Source organism: Leuciscus leuciscus (assembly GCF_965113295.1).
Source record: "Leuciscus leuciscus genome assembly, chromosome: 1".
In the NCBI taxonomy this organism is placed as follows: Eukaryota; Metazoa; Chordata; class Actinopteri; order Cypriniformes; family Leuciscidae; genus Leuciscus; species Leuciscus leuciscus.
Window position 1 is genome coordinate 7593218 of NC_138725.1, and position 18827 is coordinate 7612044.

An 18827-nucleotide genomic window follows, 5' to 3' on the forward strand; every position below is an offset into this window, starting at 1 on the left:
CATTTTAGTTTTGCTGAGGTTGAGACTAAACCTTCCTCTGAAAGATTTGGCTTTCAGGTTCAATGTCTCTTGCTCCACAGTTTCTAGAAGTTAATTGGCATTCTTCATGAGAGATTGAAGTTTTGAATTGCGTGGCCAGAGCGACATGCACTTCAAGCCACAATGCCAATGGTATTCAGGCAAGCGTTTGGATGTAGAGTTGCTGTGATCAGGTAGTGGAATTCATCGTCATAATTCATTTAGAAATGTAATCAATGGTTTTAAAACTAGAAAACCAATTTAGCGTATGTAACCCAGGTCACCGGAGAGATTCTGTTGATGTAAGGAGAGAGAGCAAGAAAAAAAGAGACTAACACTTGTGAATATATAAAACAGTTATTTTATTAATATCTGTGGGGAAAGGAAAAAAAAAAAGAAGAAAGTTTAAGATTCTAAGAGAAAATAAGAAAATGCATAAACTAAAATCATAAAACTCATTTAGAAAAGTTATCCAATTTAGCAATATGAAGATTGGTTCAATTCAACGAGTGTGAGTTAGCCCCGCCTTAATAGGTGGACTCAGGGCAAGGGTGATGATGCAACACTCAATGCGAGACAGTGAAGCGGCAGGTTCAAGTTAGAGAAGCTGCTGGTGCGATCCTAAAGAAGAAGAAGAAAAAGAGAATTAGAACGAACAAACCAAGAGTTAAACAATAGAGATACTTTTAGATTAAAGTGCGGATTGAGTTTCATCGGTCAGATGTTACGAGTGAATGTGTTATTGACTGCTACGGAGAGAATACATATCCAAAGTTGGGAGTTTTGCCCTTCATAGCCGAGAATTGAGTTCTCTTGGTGAGTGTTGTAATTAAATATATTTTTTTGTGTGTGTAAAATGCTTGATAAATGGTATTGAATTACTAAATTCTGATGTTGCAGTTGTATGTAACGTTAAAAGAGTTGACCCTTTTGTTTATAATGGGAAGAGTATTGCATGTATGTGTTGAATAATTAATGTTTCAGAGTTAAAAGTCATCTCAAGTGTTTAATACAGGTTATTTTAACGAATTCCGTCGTGTATTTGAGCTATGAGATAATGCGCGATCATGACGTATGTAATACGGATAGATGAGGCCTAAGTGCGTCATCGGAAAAATAGCTCTTTGCACATAAACTATATGTGCTAAAGTAAGACGGAATTGCAGTAAAAGGAAAAAAATGTTGAATGTTGTTTATATGCAGACTAACTGCTCTAATGATGTATATTTTTGAAAGGAATGTCTAATTGTATTTTTGGCCTTGTCTTTGCAAGGTTGGGTCTTTTCTTTCTTTACTTTTTCCCTTTTTCTTGTTTTCTTCTTCTTCTTTTTTTCTACTTTTTGTCATTCTGAGTCGGATGCTGCATGTTCCTGGACACCGGGCGATTTTTGAAGAGGAATTGTATGTGAATTGTCCCTGCTTGCTTCACATCGGGGAAAAAAACCGTTGCGAGCGGGAACTGGCGAGCCATTTGCCCATATAAGGAAGGACCGAGCTTGTGAATCAAGGAACGAACGGAGTGGTAGGATTGCGCACACATCTTCTGGAACTGTGTTGATCTGAGATACATTGCGGAAGAAGGATCTCGTGAAAGCAGCATTCGAACTGGAACTGAGAATTAGTGTATATATATAAAAAGAGGAATCTGAATTATATTGAGACTGCTATTTAAGCAGTAAATTTGACCTGTGATTTTTATTTTCTCTACTGTTATTTTTTTATTTATTTATATTTATTTTTTCTATTTAAGTTCTATTGTATTTCATTTAATTTAATTTTGGTTTCATATATATATATATATATATATTTTTGGAGAACGAGAAAGAAAAAAGTATTCTTAAAGGGTTTTAATTTGGAAGGATTGTATTTGAATTTAAAACGTTTACTTAACATTAAATAAGCCAATTAGAGACAAATTGAATAAATAGGTAAACAAATAAATGATATACATATATTAATAGAATAAGGGTCAATTAAATTTATTAGCTTGAAACTAAATAGGTTATGGAAAAAAGAGAAAAACAATAATAATTATAAACTGACTAGGAATTATAAATTAGGGTTATAATAAGGTTACATTTATTTGTTCCACGGCAAATCCTTGCTGTTCTCCTGGCATTATATATATTTTTTTTTTTTTTTTTTTTCTCCTGTGTGATGTGATGTTTTAAATTTCACTGCTTTATTATTTAAATTCCTGAAATACATCATACTAAATTTTCTAACGCAGCGAGTGTTTGTCACAAATTCTTTCTCCTCTTGCTGTTGACACAGTCTCTTGAGCGAGTCTGGTCTTCTGGTCACTGGTCCAAATCTTGAAGCGGTGCACTTCACGCTCATTTGCATATTTCGCTGTTTGTAAGTGAGGGTTGCACTGTCGAGCGACGCAGGTTACACGTACAATTTAAGGGATGAATCTCAGCGGCTGAGCGTCCTCGGACAAGCTCTCCAGCTCCAGTGGGAAGTTTGCAGACTTTGGTGGTTGCGGTGCCTGCTGTTTTTTGGTTGTTATCTGGGGGCTTGCAGCAAAAGAGTGGGATAGCTCGGTTCCAGCATACAGCAGTTCTTCTCAGGTCCTCCCGAGTGACTCTCGGGTCAGTCGCCTCAGTTGTTCTGCGTTTCGGCCTTATCCTAGCGGACATACCAGCGCCTCCCAGCGGCTGAGCGTCCTCGGACAAGCTCTCCAGCTCCAGTGGGAAGTTTGCAGACATGATATCTGAATACTGTGTTTCCTTAATCTTGGAAACATACTGTGTTTCCTTCATCCTTCATCTCGGACAAGCTCTCCAGTGGGAAGTTTGCAGACATGATATCTGATTGACACTGATCTCTGCCTGTCGTTTACAGTTGTAGACTGCGTTTGTACACTAGTGACTCTACTGAACTAAGTTAACGTTACTGTTATGATCACCTGAGCTGAAGATGCCGTCAAAGTAACTCAATTTATATTGTATAAAGTTATATATATTAAATGACACCGTATTCTGTCAGATTCTGAATCTATAGGAGCTGTGTAGACTATGTTTGCATGTTCTATAAAGCTGTAGACTGCGTTTGTAACACTTTAGTCCGTAAGTCTGATAACCGCTGCTGACCTGAACCATAGAGAGTTTACATATGTGGTGGTGGCGGCGCAATGGATAAGACACATGCCTTTGGTGTGAGAGACCCGGGTTCGAATCCACTGTGAGACACCAATGTGTCCCTGAGCAAGACACTTAACCCCTAGTTGCTCCAGAGGTGTGCGACCTCTGACATATATAGCAATTGTAAGTCGCTTTGGATAAAAGCGTCAGCTAAATGAATAAATGTAAAAACATATGACGTCACGTCACTCAGTGCGTTGCCATGGCGGCGCGTACAGTCAGATGGAGAAGATGTTCGGTCAGTGGTGACTCTCTCCATATCATATCCCACATCGTATCTTTCACCAAATAGCTGGTCTAGTATTTCTGTTAACTTGTGACTTTAATATTTCTAAACTCCCTCTTAAATTGTCCAAATTCCACCAGCAAGTTCTTTTAGCCTGGAAAATTTGCTTCTCACACAATTTCGCTCCTCACACTTCCTTTATTTGGAATAATGCCAATATATTGTATATATATATTGGTTGCCAATAAATGCTTATTTTTAAGGAATTTGGTTTAACAGGGATATTAATCATGTATGAATATGTTTGATAATTATGGAAATCTTTTGACATACGAACAATTCATGCAAATCCATAGTTTCCATGTGCATTTTAAGGAATTTAATTCTGTCGTTAAAGCTGTTTCCCTTACTCTGATTCATCTTATCACAAGTCATATTCAATATAACTCCACATTAATGACAAATCCAAAATTAATATTAAACGGCATTGAATTGATTGATAAAAAATGCAATAATAAACATATTTGTACAATATTTCAAATACAAAATAAAATAGCACGTAGAGGAAACTCTATTATTGATAATATTAATTGGAAGAATATGCTTGGTTAATCCCCTTTAAATATTGCATTAATAATAAAACCAAAGAAATACATTTTAAAATGCTGCATATCATTACCCTGTTAAATCATTAATTGCAAGATACTCTGATATTGACCATTTATGTTCTTTTTGTAAAAGTGGGAAAGAGGAGTTGAGGAAAATTTTTCAATACATTGTGTTGTAATTAAATATTTTTTTTGTGTGTGTAAAATGCTCGATAAATGGTATTGAATTACTAAATTCTGATGTTATATGCAGTTGTATGTAAAAGAGTTGACCCTTTTGTTTATAATGGGAAGAGTATTGCATGTATGTGTTGAATAATTAATGTTTCAGAGTTAAAAGTCACCTCAAGTGGTTAATACAGGTTATTTGAACGAATTCCGTGGTGTATTTGAGCTATGAGATAATAGATGGATGGTCTGGATCTGGATCTGGATCTGGTTGTCAGCTGTGGCCGGGGTTACTCCGATGGAAATTCTTCCTGTTGGCTTCTAACCTGAAATAACCAAATGAGCACAGTAATTAGTAACTGATATAGACCTACAAAACATAGGCATAATTAAAAATATACTTTCTATATTCTTGTTTTACTTATGACATCATAAGTAGGCTAATGTAAGTTAGGCTATCTTATGATATTTATAGTTTTTATTTTTATTATGATCTTTGATATTATTGGGATAAAGACTTTCTGTTACAGAACAGGGCATTGATTTCATACATATCCACAGTAGAGGAGATCAAGACTTAAATCATGTTTATCAGCCATTTTGGGAGACCCAACAAGTGAATATGGAAATAAATTATACATCAATATTCCTATGAAATATTAGATATTATTATTATTAAAATGCTGCAGATTATTACTCAAATTATTACACTTATTTTTTCAAAGAAAAAAGCCCCATCTTATATTCAATCGCACGTCAGATACAGAGGACAGGGTGTGTTTGTGTGTGCGTGTTCAACTGAGCTTCATTGGTCTGTCACTGCTCGTCAATGTCAGAAATATTTGAGATGACCAATCAAATCAAAGTAGGCGGGCTTTTATATTCACTGTCGCTGAGCGCAAATCTTTTTAGCAGGAAGACTCCACAGTCGACACGAGTTTACGGTCAAGTGCGAGATAAGATGTAAGTACAGTACCTAAACTAAACATTTAATATTTGACAACTGTTTTAGATTATAAATGTTAAACGTTATAACATTTTGAACTGAAAATGGGCCTTTGTAACGTGATTCATGTGCAGCCTAATTAGTTTACTGTCATTGTGAGGGGACAAGAAACATGAAGCCGTTTTCATCATGTTAGGCAAAAGATTAAAAATGAATGTGTACATATTGAGAATTAATATAGTAAAATGTGTAGCCTTCAGTAAATTAAAAAAGTTCAGCTCTATGCAAAGACTGAGAGAAAGATAAAGAGTTATGGATAACATAAGAGGTGATAAGGTATTGACAAATAATCTAATGCTCGCTGGCATGGTTTTAAAGCTATTTCTATGCTATTTCTACCTATGTCTTGAAATGCATTTTATATGAAAAATGTAATAGTTGTATTTTATTGACAAAATATTATAGTTTGTTTCGCAGCCTGTATATTTTTTATTATATCAGATAACATTTTAATCTGTCATATGGTCAATGTTACAATGTACCCATCTAATGTACCCATCTAACGTACCCATCTAACGTACCCATCTAACGAACCCATCTAACGTACCCATCTAATGTACCCATCTAACGTACCCATCTAATGTAACGTACCCATCTAACGTACCGTACCCATCTAACGTACCCATCTAATGTACCCATCTAACGTACCCATCTAACGTACCCATCTAACGTACCCATCTAACGTACCCATCTAACGTACCCATCTAACGTACCCATCTAACGAACCCATCTAACGTACCCATCTAATGTACCCATCTAACGTACCCATCTAATGTAACGTACCCATCTAACGTACCCATCTAACGTACCCATCTAACGTACCCATCTAACGTACCCATCTAATGTAACGTACCCATCTAACGTACCCATCTAACGTACCCATCTAACGTACCCATCTAACGTACCCATCTAATGTACCCATCTAATGTACCCATCTAATGTACCCATCTAACGTACCCATCTAACGTACCCATCTAACGTACCCATCTAACGTACCCATCTAACGTACCCATCTAACGTACCCATCTAATGTACCCATCTAACGTACCCATCTAACGTACCCATCTAACGTACCCATCTAACGTACCCATCTAATGTAACGTACCCATCTAACGTACCCATCTAATGTACCCATCTAACGTACCCATCTAATGTAACGTACCCATCTAACGTACCCATCTAACGTACCCATCTAACGTACCCATCTAACGTACCCATCTAACGTACCCATCTAACGTACCCATCTAATGTACCCATCTAATGTACCCATCTAACGTACCCATCTAATGTAACGTACCCATCTAACGTACCCATCTAACGTACCCATCTAATGTACCCATCTAATGTACCCATCTAACGTACCCATCTAACGTACCCATCTAACGTACCCATCTAACGTACCCATCTAACGTACCCATCTAACGTACCCATCTAACGTACCCATCTAACGTACCCATCTAACGTACCCATCTAACGTACCCATCTAACGTACCCATCTAATGTACCCATCTAATGTACCCATCTAACGTACCCATCTAATGTAACGTACCCATCTAACGTACCCATCTAACGTACCCATCTAACGTACCCATCTAATGTACCCATCTAATGTACCCATCTAACGTACCCATCTAACGTACCCATCTAACGTACCCATCTAACGTACCCATCTAACGTACCCATCTAACGTACCCATCTAACGTACCCATCTAACGTACCCATCTAACGTACCCATCTAATGTAACGTACCCATCTAACGTACCCATCTAACGTACCATCTAACGTACCCATCTAACGTACCCATCTAACGTACCCATCTAACGTACCCATCTAATGTACCCATCTAATGTACCCATCTAATGTACCCATCTAATCTATTATAACTGCTAGAATTAAATGTTATGCACTTGCCTGATGTGCTGATCTGGGGCATGTTTCAGGGTCCCAGCAATCATTTCCTCCACACTCTGGGTCTTTTGGTGTGGATATGCCTTACTGCAGGCACCTTGATTACATACAGAGATCACAGTTATTAAAACTTGCACTCAGGTAGATGTTTAAAGTTCTATTAAAATGCTTCAAACATTAATCTTGTTTTCAAAATGAGTGCCGAGTCTGAACGCTAAGTACTGAAAACGAACAAATTTTACATTTACGATGAACAAACTTCTTTATATTTCCAAATAGTGAGATTTTGGGGATTGTCACAGATACATTATTAGTCATTAGTGGCAAGTTTTGAAACTTACGTATGATCACATCATTAATTAGGAGCTGCTGAAATTTAAGCTTTCCCTTTCTCCCTTTGTTAGCTATAAAGTTTCCATAAGGAGTTATCTCCAATTTTTTTTAACATTCTCCTTATTCCTCCTTATAAAAATGTTAAGGGGCAGTCATGGCCTAGTGGTTAGGGAGTTGAACTGGTAACCCAAAGGTTGCTGGTTCGATTCCAGAACCGGTGGGAAATGACTGAGGTGCCCTTGAGCAAGGCACCTAACCCCTAATCGCTCCCTGGGTGCCACACAAAGGCTGCCCGCTGCTCTGGGTGTGTGTGTTAACTACTCACTACTCTGCTCCTAATGTGTGTGCATTAACTTGGATGGGTTAAATGCAGAGGTCAAATTCCAAGTATGGGTTACCATACTTGGCCGTCACGTGTCACTTTCACTTTCATTCCATCTCCCAAGGATCCTCCACTCTGAAGACACAGATAACGAATCTACAAACAACAAAAAACAGCAATTAATCACAAGAGTGGATTGTTATTAAAGTATTTCAGGTTAGTAATGTTACTTGTGTTGTGGCACTACCATCTTCTTTGGAAGGTCAGCATGTTTTAGCTTCTCACACAGCTCTTCTAATTCCTCCACAGTCTTACTAAGGTTCCTCCAGCACCTCTGTGTGAGATCAGAGATAAGATGTGCTTGGCTGCCTCAGATTCTGCATTCTGACCGCTGAGGTGATGTTTTCCTGGATTTCGTCCAGTTTCAGTATGATTCTCCTCTCCAAATTCTCAAATAGCTTGTATATTTCTGTTCAGAATTTGTTTAGAAATTAATGACATAACTAACTACAGCAATGCAAAAAAATTAACACATACGTCTGTTTGGGAGACGATTAATAAGTAAGATAATTATGATGGAATTAAATAGTTACCATCTCGAAGAGATTGTGGATCATTCACACTTCCTAACAAGTCACAAAAACATTATTCAGATTAATATCTGTATCCATGTGTCTAGTTATCAAACAAAAAAAACGGTTTTAATGTACCTTGATTCTGAAAGTTGGCAGAAATGGACTGATGTGGCTGCAGTTGTGATGAAGGAGATGGAACTTTAAACATAAAATAAATCATTAGATTAAAAAAAAAGATGTCTGTAAGACCCATTTTTAGTCCAACAGTTGCACTCTTGTACATGCTTGAGCTGTAGTTTTTTTCTTTTTTCTTTTTTTTTTTAAGCCATAAAAATGTTATTAGCATATGTGTAAATCATGTGACTATACTTTTGAAAACAAGTATACAGTTTTATATCACAAATCCTGGAATATTCCTTTAATTCAATGGAAGTACAACTATATGACTTTTTTGTGTTATAGGTCGTTCCTCATCTAACATAAGGAAGAAAAAAACAGTGAGTAGAAAAATAACAATAGAATAAACATATCAAAGTAAATCCGAGTGATTTTACCTTCATCAGACTCAACAACAACAACAAAAACATTAACAGTCTTTGAAAGTTTTCTAAATGTGTAGGCCTTCTTAAATTGAGTCATTTTTGCACAACATAGAAAGGGACTTCTCTGTGACCCTGGTATCGATGACGAAAAATTCAGTAGATGACGAGAAAAAAAACTTTGACAATCCCTATATGACCGCTTTCGCTAGCTATGCTAGCGGCGGTCATAATAATGCTTTAGTATTCCCAAACTCTCTGACAGTGTGATCCTATGGGTTATTTGCTGTCATATTTACAAATATATATAGGCTATATATATATATATAAAACATGTCTGTGATTAGACTAAAAGGGATTGATAAACACGTCTTTGGTATGTAATTAAATGGGTGTCTTGTTCATTATAATTATTTTCATATAAAAGCAACAGAACTTAAATTACATCCAGTTTATTAGCAACGCTGTGCACAAGTGTGAATCCCGCAAAATCCATCTTTGATCTTGCAGGTGTCGGATCCACTGCGAGAAGAGAGAACTGTCCGGCTTGCCTGCGCTTTTTTTCACTCCTCCTCTCCTCACTGCAGTGCCTACTCTCGCATACTATCCGCCCTAAATAGTCTTCGAAAATAGAATTAGTACGTCCAAAATCGTAGTATGTTGGTTTCAAAGATACCCGGATGGTCTACTATTTCCGATCAGAATCTGAAGTGCAGATCGTGCGTTGGCCGAGGATTCGGTTAGAACTACAAACACGAGTTAAAAGTGCTTAAAAACTACAGACATGTAGGACGCGCGAGTCCGGTGATTCTTTCTTTCTTTCTTTCTTTATTATTTGTCTCAAACAATCAACATAGTTATACAACATACAAAACAATAATTAAAACCATGAAATAAAACAACCATCACAAAAACAAAAACAAAATAAAAGTAATAAATACATAAATAAAAGATAATAGTAATAATAATAATAATAATATCAAAATAAAAGATTTGTTTGAGAAGGAGCAGGCAGAAGCAATTAGCTTATTTAAACCTGCCCCTATTTAACAACATAACATTACAAAGCAAATTAATACACAATTAATACATTCATTTTTCATAGATCTTACATAACTCACAACAATACCATAACCACAACACTTTCACATTGCAGATTTAGACCGGTGTTTCAATCTTTGCTTATCTATATTGGTCCAATAATGATTTCTTTAATCTATTTTTGAACCGAATGATATTAAAACTCTGTTTGATGTCATTATCCAGTCCATTCCATAAGGTTACCCCACAAACTGATATACACATGTTTTTAATAGCAGTTCGTACAAGAGGTTGTTTGAACATACAATATCCTCTTAGATGATATCCCCCATCTCTTTCATTAAACATTGCACTTATGTTACCTGGTAAATTATTTTCTTTGACTTTAAACATAAATTGAGCAGTTTTAAATGTAACAATGTCCATAAATTTTAACAAATGTGAATTTAAAAACAGAAGATTAGTGTGCTCGTAATACCCAGTATGATTTATTATCCTGATTGCTCTTTTTTGTAGTGTGCAAATATTTTGTAAATTGCTTTTATAGGTATTTCCCCAAATTTCCACACAGTATAACATATATGGCAAAATAAGTGCGCAGTACATAATATGTAATGTATTTTTGTTCAATATGTATCTGGTTTTACTCAATATACCAATACTCCTAGCCATCTTCATGCACAAATTTTTGATGTGGGGCTTCCAGCACAATTTATGGTCAAGTACTACACCCAAAAATTTACATTCATAAACTCTTTCAATTATTTGGTTATCAGTTATCAAACTGACATCTGTATTTATAATACGATTCCCAAATACCATAAATTTTGTTTTGTTCAGATTGAGAGATAACTTATTAGAATCAAACCAAAGTTTTAATTTATTCATTTCAATTGTTACCTTTTCCATCATCTGTTGCAGATTGTCCCCGCAACAAAAAACATTTGTATCATCAGCAAAAACAGTAAATTTAAGTAAATTTGATACTTTGAAAATATCATTTAGATAAAGAATAAAGAGTTTGGGGCCTAAAACTGACCCCTGTGGGACACCACAGGTAATACTGAGGCTTACTGACCGATGAATACCCATTTGTACAAACTGACTCCTATTTTCCAAAAAAATTTTTATCCAATTATAGCCCATACCTCTGATGCCATACCTTTCCAATTTTTTTAACATAATTTCATGATCAACGGTATCAAAGGCTTTTTTTAAATCAATGAAAATCCCTACTGCATATTTTTTATTTTCAATACAATTTGTTAATCGGTCTACTAACTCAATTAGTGCCATAGACGTTGATCTACCAGATCTAAATCCATACTGACTGTCCATTAATAAGTTGTTTTTATCAATAAAATTATCTAGCCTTTTAACAAATAATTTTTCAAGTATTTTTGAGAACTGAGAAAGCAAAGATATCGGTCTATAATTATTAAAAACATGTGAGTCACCAGCTTTATATAATGGGATAACTTTTGCCAACTTCATCTTTTCAGGAAATACTCCTGTTTTAAATGATAAATTATATATGTATATTAATGGCTCTACAATTCCATCAATTACTTTTTTTACTAGTGACATATCAATGTCATCACAATCTTTTGACGTTTTATTCATATATTTACTTACAATCTCTATAATTTCTTTGCCTTCTATAGTTCCCAAAACAAATGAGTGTGGATTTCTATCTACTTGATCCATCACAGAGTATTTCATCCCTGTGTACTTTATATCTTTGGCCAGTTGAGGGCCCACATTTACAAAAAAATTATTGAATTTGTCAACCACCACATTCATATTTGTCAGCTGTATGTCATTGTCCTTGAAATATTCTGGATAATTAAATTTATTAAGTCCTTTTGTAATAATAGTATTTATTGTACTCCATATTCCTTTCACATTATGTTTATTTTTCTCTAGTAAATTATTGTAATAATCCTTCTTACATACCCTCATTATGTTAGTTAATTTGTTTTTATATTTCTTATATTTTAACTCTGATTCTTTCGTTCTATATTTTATAAAATTCTTATAAAGAGTATTCTTTTTTTTACAAGCATTTTGAATTGATTTAGACATCCAAGGTTTTTCTGAATATTTACTTTTACTGCAATATTGTTTTATTGGACAGTTTTTATTATATAAAGTTATGAATATGGCTAAAAATAATTCATATGCAGTATTAAGGTCAGCTTCTTTAATTACTTCATTCCAATTGTACTTAATTAATTCCTTTCTAAATGCAAATATAGTTTCTTCAGTTCTCAATCTCCTATATTTAATTTCATTACACTCTCTCATTCCACTATAGTTACAGTCGTAAGTCACAAAGATTGGCAGGTGGTCACTTATATCATTAATTAATATTCCACTTGTTGATGTACTTTCAACATTGTTTGTGAAAATATTATCTATCAGAGTGGCACCATTACCTGTTATTCTAGTTGGTTTAGTGATTGTTGGAAAAAAACTCAAACTATACAATGTTTCAATAAACTCTTCCGTCAATTTATGATTGTTGGGGTTTAATAAATCAATATTAAAATCCCCACAGATATAAATATTTTTATGCTTTACTTTATTAAACATTTTTTCCATTTTTTCCATAAATATATTAATATTGGATCCTGGTTTCCTATATACACAACTAACTAGGACATTCTTCGTTTTTTCCATACATAATTCTATTGTAATACACTCCATTATATCATCAATGACTACTGCCATGTTTTCAACAACTTTGTAAATGAAACCTTTGTCAACAAAAAGCGCCACTCCCCCACCACAACTACTCTCTCTGTTCACGTAATTAAATTCATAACCCTGCAACTCAAAATCCATGCCCCTATCGGCATTAATCCACGTTTCAGAAATGGCTATAATATTAAAGGGTTTCTTGAACTGTCCTAAATATTCCCTTATACTCTGAAAATTAGAATACAGACTTCTGCTATTAAAATGAATGATAGATATACCGTGCTCGTGTTTAATATTATTGTTAAACTGTTGCTCTGTATAATAGCCACTGTTGTTATACAAGTTATCATAAAAATTATTTTCAGAATCGATATTCATATCAAAGTCAGTTATACGTTGGTCAGTATCAGAACATCTATTATATTGAAAATCAATCATATTGTTAGACATGACAAAAGCTGCTGAATCAACAATAGTAGAAGCAAAATAATATGAAAGTTACATGATCAAACTCCTAGGAGTTTGCTCTACTGACCAACGTTACTTTCAAACTTTTCGAGCTGCTCAATGCTTCTGATACTCATAACTTTAGCCTGCTCTGGAGTGCCATTCATTTTAACAAACACCTTGCAGTTTGCAGTCCAAGTAGCTTGAATGATCCCTTTCTTCTTCAAGAACCTTGCCTTTCTTGCAATTTCTGCATTTGTTTTAGTTAGGTGCTCATTAATATAAACATTTGAGCCCTTCAATTTACGGCCCTGTCTGAGCAGGTCAATTTTATGCTTTCGGTTAGGAAAGCGGACAATGACGATATGATTACTTTTCTGGTTCCTTGCTGGAATAATGTGGCATGCCTCAATATTGTGTCTATTTATAGATATATTTTTATCATGGAGGAAGGCTGTTACCTGAGCCTCAGTTGAATCGTCACGGTCCGCGCTCTCGTCTCGCCTCTCTCCATTCACAGCATGAGCGTAAGACCGTGGCTTAATCTTCAATCCAGTTATCAAGACATCGTTCATTCGAGTATACTGCTCCAGGTCTGATACACGAGCTTCCAAGAAGTTAACCTTGTTCTGCTGTTCCTCATTTTGCTTCTTAAGATCTGTGATTTCATTCATGAGATTCAAAATAGTACGTTGTTGCTTGGCTATAGTCGCCAGTTCCTCACCCATCATATTCATGGCTGCTTTTAACTCCTCTATGTCTTTTTTGATTTCTTTTGTGGCCATCTTGTTTGTTGTTACCTAAAACACAATCTGAGCGGCAACGCAGGACCGGCAGTCGCTCCGCCACGAGTCAGTGAGCCACTCCACAGTGACTAGGCTACCACACCGTCCCCAGCGAAGTTCACGCGAACCAAAGCCTCACCCGGCGTCCACAGCAGCAACTCCTGGTCTACCCCGACCAGCCTCTGGGTCACCTTGCGCCCGGGAATGCTCGCCTTCCTCGGCGACCACACCGTCGGAAGCGGCCTCCTCTCTGGTTCCCGCTGCTCCACGCGCACTCCCGTCGAGCCAGTCCCGGTCCAAACTTTCTCAAGCCAACTCGATATCTTCACCAGGGAACACCATCTGCGGAATTTCTCCCGCCTTTTGAGCTTCAACTTGCCTGCTTGCAAATAGCTAGGTCTTTACACATAGAAAAAACTTTGCAGGTAAATCATGGTGTAGGTAATGCTATGCTATGTGATTATGTAGAGATGTTAAGATAAAGGGGTTTGAGTGATTAATTATCAGTATCTAACCTGACGAAAATGTATTTATTCAATGTTGTCTACATTATATTGCATCTGCAAAAGCATTGTGAACTTTTGTAAAGATACGTTTAGCCATTAACTTTTAAATGCAAATGCTCATAAACAATGGTAATACACTATAGCCTGGGTTTTCCCCATGCTGCCTTGCACGATTTTATTCATGCTGCTAGGACCAGATTGTCCCCTCAAAAAAAGGACCCAATCACAGCAAGCAGCAAGACGACGACAACATCTATGCGACACACTGAAGCAGTTTGTTTATATCTATGGATCCAACATGGCATCAGATGCGAAGTTACCTTTCGATGCAGCCTTAGATAAGTAGTTTAGAACGCAAGTTTATTTCGTCTTCTTCCTCGTCGAATTTCTGTCGCTCTACATACGTCATCTGGTATAATTGAAACGATTGGCTATGAGCTACGTACAGGCGCATTTGATAGACATCAGTATTTATTAAAACTGTGAAACACAGGAAGTGACATCATCTAGGCTCTTTCTACTGCATGATGGGAAGTCAAGAAAATAATCTCAACCCATTGTCTCAGTTTTTACACAAACTGTAGCATTGACTGTATTCATCAACCCTGTTACCAAAGTGTCACATGCCTGTCCTGTCTTGTGTAGCACATGTGGTGTTTGTGTTCCTGTCTCTGTTTTGACCCCACCCTCCTTGTTATCTCATTATTGGTTTCAATTGTCCCACCTGTTCCCTCATTACCTGCCTGATTTGTCCCTTTTATAAGTTCCTTTGTGTTTGCAGTCTGTGTCGGATCGTTGTCTTGTCATGTGTTCCTGTTCTCCTGTTACCCGCTTGGTATGTTCCTTTTTGAAGTTCTTGTTTTGTATTCTGTAATGTTTTCCCCCTCGTGGGTTTTGTTTTGTGCTTTGTCTTTTCCTTTATAAATAAATATTATTTCTCCTTGCATTTGAGTTCTCCATTAGTTTCTTTATTGTAACGTGACAGAACGATCCGACCATGTTGAGAACTCAGCAAGGACTTTCCCACCATCCACCAACCCCCTTTGTGTCGTGCCCCCTATACGAACACATTAGCCGTGTTCGGGTCCTAAATTCTCTCCGCCAACAAGGCGCGGACTTAAGGAAGTTTGCGGCCAAATTCCTTGGAGTGGCAGAGGGATTACGATTCAATGATGAGTCTCTAAAGGACCTTTTCTTTTGCGCCCTCGACGAACCCATGGACTGGATACTTCGGAGGGCGTATGATCACGGTACTTTTGGGGAGATGGTGGAGGGTCTCGCTCGCTTGCAGGAGCGAGAGGCCAGGAAGAGCGTCACAGTTCCGGTGGTCCCAGTTTCGGTGGTCCGGAGACGGAGGAGGAAGAAAGGGGCCTCTTCAACTGACGGTCCAGTGATTCTTAACACTAAGACAATCCCGGAGGAGACTGCGATCACTGACGCACCGCCCAGGCGTCCTGTTCTGCCTGTAGCATTCCAGCAATACGTCGCGCCTGCCCAGCCAGAGACTGTTCCAGAGCCGGAGCCAGTGTCTGTTCCAGAGCCGGAGCCAGTGTCTGTTCCAGAGCCGGAGCCAGTGTCTGTTCCAGAGCCGGAGCCAGTGTCTGTTCCAGAGCCGGAGCCAGTGTCTGTTCCAGAGCCGGAGCCAGTGTCTGTTCCAGAGCCGGAGCCAGTGTCTGTTCCAGAGCCGGAGCCAGTGTCTGTTCCAGAGCCGGAGCCAGTGTCTGTTCCAGAGCCGGAGCCAGTGTCTGTTCCAGAGCCGGAGCCAGTGTCTGTTCCAGAGCCGGAGCCAGTGTCTGTTCCTGAGCCGGAGCCAGTGTCTGTTCCTGAGTCTGTGCCTGAGACGGTGGTGTCTGTTCCTGAGCCCTCAGTGACCGCGACACTGGCCATTATGGCCACAGCCATGTGGTGTGTGTGGGCTACGCACACACTTGGACCGGTGGTGTCTGTTCCTGGGCCGGTGGTGTCTGTTCCTGAACCGGTGGTGCCAGTTCCCGAGCCGGTGGTGCCAGTTCCAGTGCCCGAGCCGGTGGTGTCTGTTCCAGTGCCCGAGCCGGCGGTGCGAGTTCCAGTGCCCGAGTCGGCGGTGCGAATTCCAGTGCCAGAGCCGGTGGTTCCAGTGCCCAAGCCGGTGGTGCCAGTTCCAGTGCCCGAGCCAGTGGTGCCAGTTCCAGTGCCCGAGCCAGTTCCAGTGCCCGAGCCGGTGGTGCCAGTTCCTGAGCCGGAGGCGGAGGTGTCTGTTCCTGAGCCCTCAGTGACCGCGACACTGGCCATTATGGCCACAGCCATGTGGTGTGTGTGGGCTACGCACACACTTGGACCGGTGGTGTCTGTTCCTGAACCGGTGGTGCCAGTTCCCGAGCCGGTGGTGCCAGTTCCAGTGCCCGAGCCGGTGATGTCTGTTCTTGAGCCGGTGCCTGTTCCCTGGCCGCCCGAGGGAGAGTCTCCGCCCTGGCCGCCCGAGGGAGAGTCTCCGCCCTGGCCGCCCGAGGGAAGGTCTCCGCCCTGGCCGCCCGAGGGAAGGTCTCCGCCCTGGCCGCCCGAGGGAAGGTCTCCGCCCTGGCCGCCCGAGGGAAGGTCTCCGCCCTGGCCGCCCGAGGGAAGGTCTCCACCCTGGCCGCCCGAGGGAAGGTCTCCACCCTGGCCGCCCGAACTCTGTGGCCCGCCCTGGCCTCCCGAACTGTCCATTTCCCCTGCCCTACTCTGGTCTGTCCCTCCTGTCCCGCCCTGGTCTGTCCCTCCCGTCCCTAGTGGAGCGTCTGGTAGCCGCTCCTTAAGGAGGGGGTAATGTCACATGCCTGTCCTGTCTTGTGTAGCACATGTGGTGTTTGTGTTCCTGTCTCTGTTTTGACCCCACCCTCCTTGTTATCTCATTATTGGTTTCAATTGTCCCACCTGTTCCCTCATTACCTGCCTGATTTGTCCCTTTTATAAGTTCCTTTGTGTTTGCAGTCTGTGTCGGATCGTTGTCTTGTCATGTGTTCCTGTTCTCCTGTTACCCGCTTGGTATGTTCCTTTTTGAAGTTCTTGTTTTGTATTCTGTAATGTTTTCCCCCTCGTGGGTTTTGTTTTGTGCTTTGTCTTTTCCTTTATAAATAAATATTATTTCTCCTTGCATTTGAGTTCTCCATTAGTTTCTTTATTGTAACGTGACACAAAGTTACTGTAAGAAGAATCTTTATAACTATGAATAACTTGTATGATATTTTACAAATGCAACTTTATCAGTAACTTGTTGTTAACTGACAATTCCAAAAAAAAAAAAAAGTTGTAAACTATGTTGAAAATGACTAAACTTCTGGTAACGTTGTTACAAAATGGGAAAATAAATGTAAAATAAAACAGTTAAAATAGTATTTAGCTTGATCTGGTGTTGACAATCAATATAAAAATGTCTCAAACCTCCCTTTACTGACCATTTGTTGAAGAAAAACCCAGAACATTCTGAACCGTTTCATAGTTGAACTGTTTATCTAAATGTGATGAAGTGCTTGAATGTTTCTAACATGAATGTTCTTCAGGATCATGAATGAATGCAGAATAAACACCAACCTCTTTGTTCTTCAGGATCTTCAGTGTGTTTCATTCTGCAGGGTTCTGGATCACTCATGTTCTCACTGTCCTCTTTAATAAACTCAGTCTTTGCAGATTTCAGCTCTTCCTGATGCTCTGATGCTCGTCTTCACTTGTAGCTGATGGGAATTTAAAGCATTTATTGGAGAATCGCAATGGGAGGAGCTTCACTGATTATGTATTCCAGCGTGGGAGGAGCTGATCTGGCAAAAAATATCAAAAAGTTTTTTTTAATAATAAATTACACTTCTATGCATTTATGTCTGTCTATCTATTCATCGTACAGTAACTGATGCCAATTCATTAATTATTTTTATTGCTAATCCTAACATTATTCTGCTTCTTCATTAAAATACAGGTATCTAGAAATAAAGAAAAGAATATAAGTCATTTTAATTATTCCTAATATAAATAAATGTTAAGAAAACCAGTTAAAATCATAAACACAGAAATAAATGTACATATAGTAGCCAACAAATCCCCTCAGTCTGCTGACACCAATGAAATGAGCTTTAAGTGACACTTTACAGGAGATCTGAAGACATCAGCATAATAAATGAGGTGAAAACAGGAACTATTGTCATGAAATAAAGAGTGTTTTCAGCAGATGTGTTAATATTGATGAGCCTCAGACTATCAACACTCATTCAACAAGCCATTCAGGATCATCAGCAGATCATCTCACTTTATTCTGAGTGTTTGCTGTTAGAAACACATTATTTGAGTCAGGATACATGATAAAAGCCTGTAAAACTACTCCACTGAAAGACAATACTGTAATTTCTGACAATATGACATGGATAAAACATCAACAACAATCACTAATGAGAAATAATTACAGCAGCATAATACACACATTAAGTTTGATCTTATGATTTACATAAATCCCTATAAAGTAGTTAGATCATTAAAATAATAACATGTTA

At 38.4% G+C, this 18827-nt stretch overlaps 1 protein-coding gene and 1 long non-coding RNA gene across 2 annotated transcripts in view; both read right to left on the reverse strand.

The window, feature by feature from the left end:
- Window positions 1-18827, reverse strand: part of LOC309478093 (uncharacterized protein) — a gene marked incomplete at its 3' end in the record, with an annotated part of 117856 nt that overhangs the window by 91589 nt on the left and 7440 nt on the right. Inside the window, exon 2 of the mRNA XM_082141554.1 lies at window positions 17881-18104. Coding sequence (XP_081997680.1) covers window positions 17881-17938 — 58 coding nt within the window. The 5' untranslated portion in view covers window positions 17939-18104. The remainder of the gene's footprint in view (window positions 1-17880; window positions 18105-18827) is intronic.
- Window positions 3406-8508, reverse strand: LOC309492766. Its single transcript, XR_014203695.1, has 5 exons — window positions 8446-8508; window positions 7983-8361; window positions 7812-7891; window positions 7084-7177; window positions 3406-4492 (listed from the first exon to the last, which is right to left on the reverse strand). It is a non-coding gene; the product is annotated as an uncharacterized lncRNA (long non-coding RNA).